This window comes from Suillus fuscotomentosus, assembly GCF_016647785.1.
Source record: "Suillus fuscotomentosus strain FC203 chromosome Unknown F5891scaffold_175, whole genome shotgun sequence".
Classification (NCBI taxonomy): Eukaryota; Fungi; Basidiomycota; class Agaricomycetes; order Boletales; family Suillaceae; genus Suillus; species Suillus fuscotomentosus.
Window position 1 is genome coordinate 57,504 of NW_024539687.1, and position 15,435 is coordinate 72,938.

Here is a 15,435-nt window from a genome sequence, read left to right on the forward strand (position 1 = left end):
GCGTGATCGTCACTGTGCACTAACATCTCTTCCAGTTGGACGATGAAGTCGTCGATGTGTCTGATGACGAAAAGAAGAAAGTCAAGGATGAGGATGAGGTCGCTGCTGATAAGTTGTTCCAGGCTAGTAAACCCAAAACTCAGAGTCGGAAGGGTAAGACGACTACAGTCAAAGGCAAGAAGGCGCAGAACTTTATGTGATTTAACTATCGTGGACTTATAATGACTGGCCTTTTACGGAGTGCTGGCTCGTTTTGATTGCAAGCCTGAGGATGACGCAGTTGCGCGCGTGGGGAAAACTCAATCCAGCATACTGATTCAAAGGCCAACTCCCGTGACACCGCCCGCTACAGTAGAGTCGATCACCTTTCGCTCATCCCTTGTTCCAGTCCTCTGTCGTGTTTACTCAGTTGGAACGCCCTTAGTTCTACACAATCTGTCTGCAACTCAATGGCCCAGTACTCATACATGCAACTTATATATAACTTGATGGTTTCTTTGGCCTTGAACTTTCGATCTGATCTGAAATAATGTGAGTTGATGTCTAATCCAAGACAAAGCATGAATATTTGAATCCTAACCACCCAGTATGCTCGAACCTGAGGCAAGTCTTGAGCCGAATTGTATTGTATTTGAGACAGCAGAATATTTGGGGACGCAGGCTGGCTGCGAGCTAAACCCCAGCGAGTACCAAAGGCGACATTGTCGTTTCGATTCTGGTGGACAAAGATACTTTGTATTCAAGTGCATGCAGGATCTGAGAGGATTTTAGCAACCTTGTATTATGAATTGAATTGAATTTTATATTTGGCCATCTACGCTCTTGGCAAAGATGTTGGGTCACGTGTCCATTAATAGGAACGGCTTGTATTGGCACTCTATTATGTAACGAGGTACGAGAGGAAAAATAGAGTAAGGTCTTCGAGCGAACAAGAGACGCGGTACCAAAACTCTTGCTTTCGTGCCGCGATCACTGTTCGTCGCCGTGCAAGCTCACTGAGCCTCACTCTGCTCGCTTCTATTTCTACTTAAGACACTCTCTAAAAAAAAAAAAAAAAAAAACACTGTTCAAAACCACACAACCTGACTAGTCACTATTCCTAAATATCAACCATAATGGCTTTAGTCGCCGACCCCACACTCGAAGTAATCCCAGACTTTGCCGGTAACGCATACGCAGGAATCCGCGCGGACCTCCAAGCGGCCACAAATCAGACCGAAGAAGAAGTCGTGACACGCCTCTCAGACACATGGAATGCGGACCACAATGCAAGGATAGCAGAATGGAATCAAGATCAAGAAGCAGAAGCCAGAGTATTAGCAGAAGCGGAAAGAGCAAGAATCACCCAGGAAGACGCAGAACGTGCCCAACGTGAAGCTGAAGCAGAGAAGGAGCGCTTAGAAGCAGAGAAGAAGAAACCGAAGATGAACGGCTTCGATGAAGCATCATCCGTAGGGGACTATTTAACTCCTCGCCCTGCCCAATATGCGATTCAGAAACTCACCAACTTTGAATACGTAGAACTGTGGTATTTCTCTCCGGAAGGTTGCAGAGATGCCCTAAAGTCTTCGCGTTCGATAGCAGAGAATGACTTAAGCATAACGAGGACCGACGACCAACTCACGCTGCGACCTACATCAGCGTTCAAAGCGTCGAAGGCAGCCATAGCGGACCACGAGTTATCATTCTCAATTTTTCTACGAGCCAAGAATCTGTTCCTCGTACAGATAAGCAAAGCTAAATGGCCCCGGCCTCACATAGATGCACTCTCCCTGTTTTTCTGGCACCTTGAGAACCACTCAATACGGAACAACAGCGACATTGGGGATATGGTGATCCTGACGTACGCGTCCCGCGTACGTCAAGACTGGCACGATCGTCTCAAACGAGACGAAGGTTTCAACATCGGCAATGTCAACGAGAACCTCATCCGCACGATTAACGAAGAATTGTGGGACAAAGTTCGATCTCGCACATTAAACGTCGTACGTCCTTAACCAAACCAATACTGAATAAACTCACTAATTTATGAACCTTTCCTTTCTTCACTCACAAACATTGTATACGCAACGAACAATATCCCCATCTGACACGGATGCCCGCGATGATGATCCCGCGGATGCCTGCGACGTTCTCCCGCGGATGCCCGTAACCCCACCCACATGGATGCCCGCACACATAACGCGGATGCCCACAATCATAACATGGACAACCAATGCTACAACGCCATGTAGACCCCCAGCAGGGACACATCGTCGAACCAGCACCGGAGGTCGAGCTACCGAGACCCTCAAGACAGTTTCAACGACCACCGGAACCATAACTCAAGATCACGCTCCCCCACGCAGAAACCGGACAACCAGAAAAGCAAACAGACCTCTCCGAACAACACCCGTGACCGCCAACAACGTCAAGGGGGTTTTTCTCGTGGCGCAGGCTCTCGCGGCTGCTCAGCCTGCGCCCTTTGCCTCGGCCGCTTCACACACAATATCGGACGATGCACGTCTCTCACCACGTGGGATGGTGCCAACACTCACTGTCGTCGAACGGAAGACGGACGTATCATCAATCCCCAGGGAATCCCAGTGTGTTACAAGTGGCAACGCCCCGGGGGTTGCCAGATTTCAAACCACGAAGCACCGCACGAATGCTCAGGCTGTGGAAGCAAAGAACACGGAGCTCAGTCATGCCATCAAGGCGAGAAGACTTAAGGCGCACACACCATATAACCCAGAAAGCTGGCACCGCTTACTGGCGGAAGCGGACTTGCTGGATAAATACCCGTCCATTACAGAAGGACTCGTCTTCGGTTTTTCAGGAGGCATACCTCCAATTAGATGTACATATACACCCCCTAATAGCGCCTCCATCATTGAACACGGAGAAGTTTTCCAACAGATCGTTGAATGTGAATTTTCGAAAGGACGCTTCATTGGCCCGTTCACGGGCAGAGATCTTGAATCAGCCGTTGGAAGTTTCCAAACGGCCCCACTCTCACTTGTTCCAAAACCTGGCAAACCAGGGAAATTCCGCCTTGTACAGAACTTATCCTACCCTATCAATCCACCCCCCACTATTAGCTCTATTAATTCGAGAATCGACTCTGATTTATTCCCCTGCACCTATGGCACGTTCGCAACCATCTGCCGAACAATATGGCATCTCCCTCCAGGCTCTCAAGGAGCCGTTCGTGATGTGGCCGAAGCATACAGGACCGTTCCACTGCACCAATCTCAATGGGCGGGACTGGCAATACGGTTGGGCGAAGACGCCTTCGCCATTGATACATCCTTTTGCTTCGGTTTCGGTCCATCAGCCGGTATTTACGGAAACGTGGCTGACGCCGGTGCTGATATATTCAGGTCCAAAGGCATCGGCCCTTTGTCAAAATGGGTCGACGACCATCTTTTTTTCCGTATCAAGAAGACATACATGGAAGAATATAATAGAAGACGGGAGTCGTGGGCAAATGAAATCACAAGGAACGGAGGCGCCATCACGAACGGCGGACGTAAGTGGTACAGGGGGGAAACCTTATCAGACGGATCACAAGAAGAGTTTGACGAAGACGCGCACTTTCCCATTCAGGATCTTTCGGACCGCTCACCGCGTTCTAGCACAGAAGCGCAGTTCACATATGGTATGGAAGACATCGATGCCCTCTCTACCACCCTGGGGATCATTTGGGAGTTATCCAAGGACAAACCCTTCAGTGACGAACCGCCATACATCGGACTGGCATGGGATATTGACAGACGGACAGTCGCATTGTCAAACGAGAAACGTGTTAAGTACCTTGACGCCATCAAGGCGTGGCAAGCTAAGAGAACTCACATCCTTCAAGAAGTTCAGAAACTCTATGGAAAACTCTTACACGCATCGCTTATCAAACCGGCGGGCCGCGCGTACCTTACCAGCCTGGAAAAAATGCTGTGCATTTTCGAAGACCGCCCGCACATGGCCAGAACTCCTCCGCGCAGCACTCCAGACGACATTAAGTGGTGGGAGGACACCCTCAGTTCCACCCATGTCACACGCCCAATCCCAGGACCGTGCGTCGTATACGACTTCAACGCCTATTCGGACGCTAGCTCTGGTCATGGGATCGGAATCGTCATCAATGGAAAATGGCGCGCGTGGAAGCTCTTACCAGGATGGAAGAGAGACGGACGCGATATCGGCTGGGCAGAAAGCGTTGGGTTCGAACTTCTCGTGCAATCAATCACGAACGCTTGCCCCCCCAGAACCTACTTCAAAGTATACGGCGATAATCGGGGAGTCGTTGAGGGTTGGTGGAAAGGATGCAGCAGGAACCAGGCATGTAACGAAGTCTTCAAACGAATTCACCGGGTCGCTGCCAATTCCGAATGCACAATTCTTACTCGGTACGTACCAAGTAAAGAGAACCCGGCAGACGGACCTTCCCGCGGGATATATCCCCCTGCATGTGACAGGCTTCCCCCCATCCCAATCCCACCGGAACTACTGCCCTTCCTCGCAGAAGCCTCCGAATCCCCATTCCCTCCTTCGAGCAACCCGAATCAGAGCGACCAGTCCCAGTCCCGCTCGCACAAACCGTTTCACCCAATGGGCAGAGGACATGGGAAAGACGAACACCAGTGTCGCACCCGCATCAACCACAGATTTGAGGCAGAAGGAAATAGGCTCTTCGAAGCGTCAAAGAACTTGTAAGCAAAATACCTCAGAAATGCGGGTCAGACCTTCACCTAGCAAACATTGTTGGAATAGCAAGCGCGCGCTCGCAGTCGAGGCGCGTCATTTGTTTCGTTCATTGTGTTTCGGCAAAACTCGTATGTTTCTATTGTCCGCTCTTGTTATTTACTTTTCTATTGTACTTACAGAATCTATTGATCTCATGGGCCAGCGCCCTATATCTTTTGTTTCAAAGTCTCAGATACTTATTCGTTCGTACAAGAGCACTTAGTCTATTTAATTAGCTATGGACTCAGACTGCCACCTCAGACGTTTGCCTTCGCGCGCACGACTGAGGTGAGATACTTTACAATCCCCGTTTGTTTACCTTTACTTACTTCGAGCAGAGTGTCTGTTGGTTCCAGGTGAATACTTAGACGTTTGCCTTCGCGCGCACGACTGAGAGTGTCTGTTGGTTCCAGACCCGCGCGAACTTGTATTAATCCTTTTAGGTTATGAGCCCTGCTCTCTAGAAAGCCTTACGTCTCACGTTTTCCTGCGAAAAAGCTGTATATTCACCATGTCTACTACTGTGCCAGTCACTACGGATACTCTGCCAACCAATGTGCCCAAACTCGACATCAAGGGCACCAACTGGGCGATATTCTCTTTGCGCTTCCAAGTAGCCGTTGAAGCCAAAGAACTATGGAAGCAATTCGACGGGACAAACCCAAAGCCCGTCGGATCACCCATGACATCTGGAGGAACGATCACTGTATCCCCTCCGGACCCTGTTGCACTCGCTCAGTGGCAGAAACACGAGAACCTCGCGAAACACTTGCTTACCCAGCGTATCCCCGACTCTACTGCGTTACGTGTTCGGAACTTGACCGACGTTGTCGCAATGTGGAAGGAAATCGTGCGCGAATACACCGAGAAGGGTGCGTATGCGCAGACCGACCTTCGCACTAAGTTTTTGGAGTCCAAGTGTCCAGGAGGGGGAGATGTACGCACGTTCCTCGACGAACTTCGCACTAAACGTGACGAGCTGTCAGCAGTAGGAGTCCAGATCGAAGAGAAAGATTACCGGTCCACAATCATCCAATCCCTCCCAAACCATCTAGCCAGTTTCGCATCTGGGCAGCTTGCCACCGCCCGACTCTATAGCCCTACTCAAACCATCGACCCCGACATTCTAATCTCTTTGATTATCGAAGAATCCGAACGTCGCGGCCGCAAGGATAGTCGTCCCTCGCGTGCGGGAGCCACCACTCGCCACGATGGAGGAAATGAGGCTATGGCAGCCATAGATACTCCTTCCCGCGGCAGAGGGGGTAGAGGAGGTAATAGAAGCTCCTTTCGAGGAGGAAGGGGCGGAGGTAACAACAGACCACGTCCACCATGCTGGAATTGCGGCTCCCGGGAACATTTTAAAGCTCGTTGTCCCGAGCCCGAGAAAACACCAAGCAGCAACATGGGAACAAGAGGATCTGCGAACGCAGCAGCAGACGACGACTCCGAGGATGACGGAGTGTTTGCTGTCGATTGCCTGTCAGATGACGAATCCTATATCCCCGACCTTCTCTCCACAGAGTCGTCAGACGAGGATGCTGATGACAGAACAGTTTTTGTCGTCAACGATGAAGACTGGTTCTCGGAGATAGACGAGAACGACTTACCCGACTGGGACACTGTATCAGCAGCTCCCAACAGTGGAAGCGACACAGATTCCTTCGTAGAGCTTGCTGCCGAAGTCAGTAGCGGACACATTGATGGTCCAGTCGTTGAGTTATACGACTCCGGATCCACACGCCATATTTCCCCGTACCGAGAAAAGTTCGAAACTCTTTCCACTATCCCACCAAAACCTTTCGCTGCTGCCAATAAACAACGTTTCAGCGCGACCGGCATAGGAGAAATGGTAATAGAGATCCCAAACGGTGTTGACACGTCCAAGCTCAGACTTACCGAAGTATTGTTCTCACCGGAAGTCGGATACACCCTAGTGTCCATAGGACGACTCGACGAGCTCGGTTATACCGTCACTTTCACTGACGGCAGGTGCATTATCAACGACCCTATGGAGAATGTCATTGGACAAATCCCCAGAACTGAACGGGGTCTGTATCGTGTCGTCCACAAAGCCAACCTTGACAGTGCAGACTCCGTTGAAGAGACCATCACAGTGATGGAACTCCACAAGCGTATGGGACACATTGCTCCCGCGGTTGCTCGACGCCTCGCAGAGAACGGACTCGTATCTGGAATAAAAGTCAATTTATCCTCTGGCGAACCTACCTTTTGTGAAACATGTGTCTATGCGAAAGCCACACGTAAGCCAATCGCTAAGGCACGACAGGGAGAAAGAGCTACCGAGTTCGGACAGGAAGTCCACACTGATCTGTGGGGACCTGCCCCCGTACCGACTCTAGGAGGACGACGTTATTATGTCAGTTTCACGGATGATAAGACCAGTCTGACGTACCTCCATCTTTTGCGTCAAAAGAGCGAAGCTCTTGACGCATACAAGAGTTTTGAGGCCTGGTGCGAGAATCAGCACGGCGCCCGCATCAAAACCCTCCATTCTGACCGAGGGGGAGAATACTTAGGAAAGGCTTTCATTGCGCACCTCCAGGCCGCCGGCACCACGCAGAAGCTGACTGTCCATGACACGCCCGAGCACAATGGTGTTGCCGAGCGACTAAACCGCACGCTACTAGAGAAAGTTAGAGCCATGCTCCATGACAGCGGCCTCCCACGCACCCTCTGGGGAGAGGCAGTCAGACATGCCGTCTGGCTGAAGAATCGCACCCCGACAAAAGCTCTCAACGGCGGTACTCCACTCGAGGCAGCAACGGGGAAGAAACCAAACCTTAGTCGCCTCCGTGCCTGGGGCTCCAAGGTTTGGGTAAAGAGAGGCCACGGAGACAAGCTGTCTGACCGCGTCGACGAAGGACGTTGGATCGGCATTGATGAGGCCAGTGAGAACGGATGCCGTGTCTATTGGCCATCCAGACGCACGGTTACTGTCGAAAGGAATGCTTACTGGGATCCTGCGGAGGTAACGACGATACATCGCGAGGGGGAGGAAGAAGATCAGAGTCCAAACGCAATGATATCCTCGCCTGAACACTCACCTCCTGACCCTATTCCACCAGTAACAGCCCCAAACATCCCACTGACCGTCACCCCATCCAGAATCCCCATCCTGTCAACTTCGCCAGCGCTTGACATGGTCGCCAAGCGAGTCCGAAAACCAAGCCAACGGGTCCTCGACATCATCGCCAACAGAAACCCTGTCCCCAAAGGCATCCAGCTGGCCACACCAGAAGTCGCTGAAGGAGACCTGGCCGGAGCAGAGGCCGCTGCTGAGAAGTTGATGTCGATTTTGGAAGCAGAGGACGACCTTGCAGAATTGGCATTAGCACTGAGTGAGTTTACGGCCGACGCCGAAGCTTTGGAACCTACCACTCTAGCTGAGGCGAAGCGCCGTCCGGACTGGCCCCAATGGGAAGCTGGAATCCGTGAAGAGTTAGCCACACTGCAGACTGCCGGAACATGGAAGCTTGTTGACCCACCTCCTGGTGCCAACATTGTAGGTTCAAAGTGGGTTTTCCGTGCTAAAAAGGACGCAGCAGGAAATGTCGTGCGATACAAAGCGCGCCTAGTAGCTCAAGGTTATTCCCAAGTTCCAGGAATAGATTATTTCGACACATACGCACCTGTTGCCACTCTTGCATCCATCAGAACCGTCCTCGCACTCGCAGCTCGACTGGACATGGAAATTCATCAGATCGATATCAAGGGCGCGTATCTAAACGGAGAACTCACCGACGAAGAAGTTGTCCACATGCGCCAGCCTCCCGGTTTCGAGTCGACGGACCACCCAAAACACGTATGTCGCCTGAAGAAAACCTTGTACGGACTAAAGCAGAGTGGAAGGAGATGGTATCAGAAGTTGGTGGAGATATTGGTGGATAGGATTGGACTTACGCGATGCGATGTTGACCAAGCTGTGTTTTTCTCACGCTTTTCACCCGACGAACTCATTATCGTCGTAGTCCATGTTGACGACTGCACTATTGCAGCCTCTTCAATGGACCTCATCACGAAGCTGAAAGATAAGATACGCACCTGTGTGGAGATTACGGACTTAGGAGAGCTCCATTGGCTGCTGGGTATCGAAGTCACCCGCAACCGCGACAATCGTACACTTTCCTTATCGCAGAAGGCATATCTCGACTCAATCATACGCCGCTTCAACTTCGAGGAGCTGAAACCAGTCTCAAACCCTATGGAGCCTAGTACAAAGCTTCACTCCGGCCAATCACCATCCACCGGCGCTGAACACGCTGCCATGCACCATGTCCCATATCGCGAGGCTGTTGGATCACTCATGTACGCCTCCCTCGGTACCCGTCCTGACATTTCTTACGCAGTTACTACGGTATCTCGTTTTTCGAGCAACCCTGGACAACCGCACTGGGACGCCGTGCGTCGCATATACCGATACCTTTTGGGAACAACAGACTTAAAGCTAACTTACGGAGGGATAGAGAATGTGTTGACTGGATACGCAGACGCCGATGGAAGTATGGGAGAGGACAGAAGGGCCGTATCAGGGTATGCATTCCTGATAGACAGAGGAGCGGTATCATGGTCGTCGAAACGCCAGGAGATAGTGTCACTGTCAACCACCGAAAGTGAGTATATCGCAGCGACACACGCCACAAAGGAAGCCCTATGGCTGCGTTCTTTCATCGGACAACTTTTCGAACCATTCACCGAGCCTATCACTCTCTTCTCGGACAATCAATCAGCAATCGCTTTGACCAAAGACCATCAGTATCACGCTCGTACGAAACACATTGACATTAGATTCCATTTCATTCGTTGGGTAATCGAGGAAGGAAAGCTTCGACTCATTTTCTGTCCCACTGTCGACATGATTGCTGACACGCTCACAAAAGCGCTACCATCACCGAAAGTCAAGCACTTCGCGTCCCAGCTCGGACTACGCGCAGCTTGAGGGGGAGTGTTGGAATAGCAAGCGCGCGCTCGCAGTCGAGGCGCGTCATTTGTTTCGTTCATTGTGTTTCGGCAAAACTCGTATGTTTCTATTGTCCGCTCTTGTTATTTACTTTTCTATTGTACTTACAGAATCTATTGATCTCATGGGCCAGCGCCCTATATCTTTTGTTTCAAAGTCTCAGATACTTATTCGTTCGTACAAGAGCACTTAGTCTATTTAATTAGCTATGGACTCAGACTGCCACCTCAGACGTTTGCCTTCGCGCGCACGACTGAGGTGAGATACTTTACAATCCCCGTTTGTTTACCTTTACTTACTTCGAGCAGAGTGTCTGTTGGTTCCAGGTGAATACTTAGACGTTTGCCTTCGCGCGCACGACTGAGAGTGTCTGTTGGTTCCAGACCCGCGCGAACTTGTATTAATCCTTTTAAACGTAGCCTATAGTACAAACCTAACTCCCATCCCTTGCCAGCTGCGCCCACATTGTCCTGCAAAGGACAGGCTGTACCTCTGGCAGCCGCTGATGAAGCGCTCGTCGAAAGACGCACAAGGAAAGCATCTCCCCTTGAGTGCTGCCGATATAGACCGGATCCGGGATGTGATGGTCCACGCATACGCAGAGAGTACTCGAGAAACGTACGGATCCGGGCTCCTCGTGTTCCACGTCTTCTGTGATAGTAAGACCATCCCAGAAGAACAGAGAGCCCCAGCAAGCAATATCCTAATCGAATCGTTCATATCATGCATGGTCGGCCATTACTCCGGAAAAACGGTGTCCAACTACGTCAACGGAGTACGCGCATGGCACATCGTGCACGGCGCAGAATGGTCTTTAAATGATACTGGTATAGATGCCATGTTAAAAGCGGCCATATCTTTAACACCCACCAGTGCCAAAAGAGACAAACGCAAACCCTATACCGTCGACCTCATCGTCGCTATACGAGGAAAACTCAATCTAAACAATCCCTTAGACGCTTCAGTATTCGCTTGCCTCACGACCATATTCTATGCTACCGCCAGGGTCGGTGAGTTTACAGTCCCTCGTCTCAACGCCTTCGACCCAAAGGTGCACGTCTCACTGGACAACGTCAGAGACATGCGAGACCGACAGAACCTTACCACCAAGAACTTCCACCTGCCTCGGACGAAATCGGCACCAGAAGGTGAAGATGTCCACTGGGCCAAACAGACCGGACCATCAGACCCAGAAGAAGCTTTTATCAATCACCTGCAGATCAATCAACCCCCATCCAATTTCGCCCTCTTCGCATACCGGCACAAAGACAACACCCACCGCCCACTCACGAAACCGAAATTCCTAAGCAGGCTAGCCACTGCAACAAGAGCCACAGGCCATGAACCTTTACAAGGACATGGAATCCGAATCGGATCCACCTTAGAGTACTTGCTGCGGAACATCCCCTTCGATGTAGTCAAGATAAAGGGTCGATGGGCGAGCGACGCTTTCCTCATATATCTGAGGAAACACGCTCAAATAATGGCCCCATACATGCAAGCCACACCTACCTTGCATGACCAATTCCTTCGTTACACAATACCCCCGGCGCGCTAGACGCCAACCGAAGACTAGAAACTTAAACGTGAGTACCTCGTCCGTCTCCTACAATTTGGGAATCTGAGTTTTGCTCGATGCGTCGCCGAACTCCTAAATCTTGGGAATCGCAGCTCAACTCTCCTTTATACATTTCCCCGGGGCCGGAAAGCGCTGCGCGCATTCGCCCGAAAACCTATCACTAACTCCAACCCCCCCATTCTCCTTCTCATAAATAGTACCTAATAAAACTTCGCCTTTACTTGTGAATCGCGACGAGGTGAACCTCAAAGATTGGCACTCTATTATGTAACGAGGTACGAGAGGAAAAATAGAGTAAGGTCTTCGAGCGAACAAGAGACGCGGTACCAAAACTCTTGCTTTCGTGCCGCGATCACTGTTCGTCGCCGTGCAAGCTCACTGAGCCTCACTCTGCTCGCTTCTATTTCCCCACCCTCCACTCCCTTGTCTCATCGAACTCTGAGTCCGATTCAAGGCCTCGCTGTTCAACATTAAAATTAAAAAAAACCCACTTGGGTCCTGAGGAAAACGTGTGCTACCAACGAGTCACAGCGAGGCGCGCCCACCCGCCCTCGCAGCTCAACTCTCCTTTATACATTTCCCCGGGGCCGGAAAGCGCTGCGCGCATTCGCCCGAAAACCTATCACTAACTCCAACCCCCCCATTCTCCTTCTCATAAATAGTACCTAATAAAACTTCGCCTTTACTTGTGAATCGCGACGAGGTGAACCTCAAAGATTGATGACTACGAAATCCATACACAAGAAACAGCTAATACTCGACTGAGTTGACTCGCCATCTTGGCTCAAGTCACGTACTTTATGAATACACGTTACACATCCGACTGTCGTCGGGTTCAACCGAAACTAACTTTGAATAATGACTATCGACCCTAGACCGGTATCCTTGTCTCGCTCGATAACGAGAGTGATGTCGAAGGTTTCGTCGCTTGATGATATTGAACGCCCGTGCTAACACCAAGAATCTCGTCTGCTTCTCGGGACCCAGCGAGCGGAATATCTTTCCGAAGCGAAACCTTGACAGGATCTTCCCCAGTAGTGTGCGCCAACGCAAACACAACGTCGAGGTCTTTCATGATACAATCAGCCAAGGAACTGGACAGAAGACGCGCAAAGCTCACCTTCTAAAGACCGACCGCCAGTTTCGGGGAAGAAAAAGTAAACAACTGGAACAATAGCTGCATTCAAGGCTGCAAAAACGATGTAGGTTCTCCAGGAGATGTTGTTAAAGGATGGGCCAACAACCATCACGACGACGAAGTTGAAAGTCCAGTTTGACGCTGGGAAAGGAGTAGGTAAGTCAAAATTATCTCCATGTCTTGGCGTACGAGAGTGACAAACCCGTGCTTAGTGCATTTGCTTGTGCACGGGTTCTGAGCCCGGCAAGCTCAGCACACTGGAAGTCAACAAAGAAAATATTAGATCAAAAAGATTAAAACTGCCGTTGCTGTACTCACGTACAACCAGGCCATTCCGAGCCACCCAATAGCAAAAAATGTGTTAAAGCCGAATAACAGGACTACGCTCACGATCTGCGCTGGTCCATTGTTGATATATCCTAAGATAGCCAAGAGCAGCATCACAATGGATTGACCGATGGCTCCAATCAGCATGAGTTGACGCCTGCCAACATAGTCTATCGCATAATAAGCAATAAAAGAGGCAAGAAAATATTCTGTGCCATTGGCAGCAGCGGTAATCCGCGCGTTGACATCGGAGAGACCAAGACGCTGGAATAAGATAGTCTGCGTGATATCAGTATTGCCACAGTAGATCACGTGGTGGTATAGCATACAGCGTAACTGTTGAAAGCGCATTTTAGGTCACGACGGGTCACATCATGGGGCTGGAATACCCACTAGGTAACGAGGTTGATGCCGGTCAGCTGCTGCATCATCTGACATACCACAGCAATGACTGTTCGTCTGAAGTTCTGGCTGCGACCCCCGGTAATGAGTTCACGTAGTGAACCTTGACCAGTGGTAGATGTTTCAACAGCAACAGCCTCACGAATGCCATAGTAGGTGCGCTGAACTTCTGGATCAGACGGAGGTTTGTCTTCCATTGCAGATATAACGGCCATCGCTTCTGCATTCCGACCATGCTTTACCAACCTAATATTCTTATCAGCTTCGCAAAAATGACACAGGGAATGACAGAAACTCACCATCTTGGTGACTCAGGAAGCTGACGTAGCGTGTGCCAGATTGAATCCGTCAATACAAGTATGCGCATTTTTAGGGGGAGAGAACCCACAAATCCGATGCATGTCACCACAATGATTTCAAACACTAACTGCAGTGATATCGGAACTCTCCACTGAGCAGACGACCAATTCACGAAGAATCTGATTTGCTCGTTTTCGTCGGTCAGTCAAGCCTAACCTGGGTATGACACCGAAACGTACAGTGCTAAATCAATCCACTAAAGAACCACATCAGAAAAATGAACGAATGGAAATAACGGCTCGCGTACATAGCTGTAAGACAGCAATCAATTTGACAAAATAAATAAATCCAATGACGCACTCACGCAATGGCCACTCCAGCCACAATTAGAGTCCCCTCCATCATAATCCTAGAAAAGTTCTGTGAGTCATTTATCGTATTGCATATGAATGGCATACATTCGACCCCTCTTTGCGGAAGGGGAGAGCTCCGCATGATATGTTGGCACTGTCGATGTCTACAAACTTTTTCAGCAGGACTTTGGAGCCAATAATAAGCACCACTGACTATCAGACCAGTTCCGCAGCCTGTAAAGATACGAGCAAAAATCAAGTGTGCAAAAGAAAATGCAGTCGTTTGCAGAATTGCCCCTGAGTAATTCAACTGGTGCTCTTAATGCGATATGAGTCGCCTACCGATCATCATTATACTGCCTCCTAAAGCAATTGTTCTACGGCGACCGAGCTTATCTCCAACCCAAAGATTGGAAAGAGCACCGAAGAGACAGCCTACTTCCTGCATTGTATAAGCACAGAAGGTGGCGTACAGACCGTGAAAACATACATATATGGCAATTGTGAAGCTCTGAAGAGTTGCATGATTGGGGTGGCTAGCCTCCACTACGACTTCGGGAAAGGTAGCCTCGAACTTTTAAAATGAGATATATGTATTCCCATGCAAGCAATAGAATACGTCGTTACCTGATTGCCCGTAATTAGTGACGACATGACACCTTGGTCATACCTGAATCGCAAAATAAGAAGATTTCGATTGCGAGTTACTTCTCAACGCACCCAAGGAGTGTGAATCCAGTTCCTGCTACAAACGCCACTGCAGCCGTTAGCTTGCGACCACGCAACGATGGCGCATAGATAGCGATATCCGCTGGGTCCAAGTCGAATTGTTGGTTTATATTTATCTGTTCTTGGACAGCATCAGTCTTTTCTGCGATAGATGGCCAATATTTCTCCTGATCAGTTGGAGGAAGAGACATTACTGCGTAGGTATGTATTCTTGTTGTTGAAGAACGAGATTTATATACTCGGGTGGCTTGCCTTCGAATCTGACAAATGGGAGCCTATCTCCACGTCTAGTACTGATGCGACCTCGGGACTTCTGACCATCAAGTTGGGGATCAGGATGCAGCTGCGGAGATCAAAATGGTTCTGCCGTTCATGATGGGAGATAAGGTCAACTATCGAATTGTACGGTTCGGATTCTGTGATGCAGAGCGGGCGGTGATGACGTCCTGAAGAATCCAAGTATGTTCTATATATAAGCTCCCGGTTTCAGTTGAGTATTATGGCTCGTGACAAGTTTCTTGCATAAAAAATAGACTGGTGAATTGCTTGAATAATGTGATGAAAGTGTGAAAATTAAAGATGTTACTGAAGGCGACCAGCATTAAAGTTCCGAGGCTCTCGGCGAATCGAAGACACGAGGTAGACGAGAAGTCTGCAATGTACACGCAAGCTACAATGATATGGTGAGAAGATGAGAAGGGTTTGATGGTGATCAACTGGATCAGCATGAGAGTAGGCACAGAAGTACTGACAGCTTACAACAGATAACTTTCTAAATGCTTACCCCGATCTCATGATTGGCACGGTTCACTCTCACAAATGTCGGCAGGAGAGCCCGCGGTGTCAGACGGAGACAACAATCTCGACGCTGGACCCTGGTAGATATCAACCGGACTGTGATTCG

At 49.8% G+C, this 15,435-nt stretch overlaps 1 protein-coding gene across 1 annotated transcript; it reads left to right on the forward strand.

The window, feature by feature from the left end:
* Positions 1 to 951: 951 nt before the first annotated feature.
* On the forward strand, positions 952 to 1,997 carry F5891DRAFT_1217138 (uncharacterized protein; the record flags this gene model as incomplete). The annotated part of the gene is made up of 1 exon (XM_041369331.1): positions 952 to 1,997. Exon 1 carries the CDS (start codon positions 1,116 to 1,118, stop codon positions 1,995 to 1,997), a length of 882 nt encoding a protein of 293 aa, XP_041217238.1. The 5' UTR covers positions 952 to 1,115.
* Between the last annotated feature and the right edge of the window lie 13,438 nt (positions 1,998 to 15,435).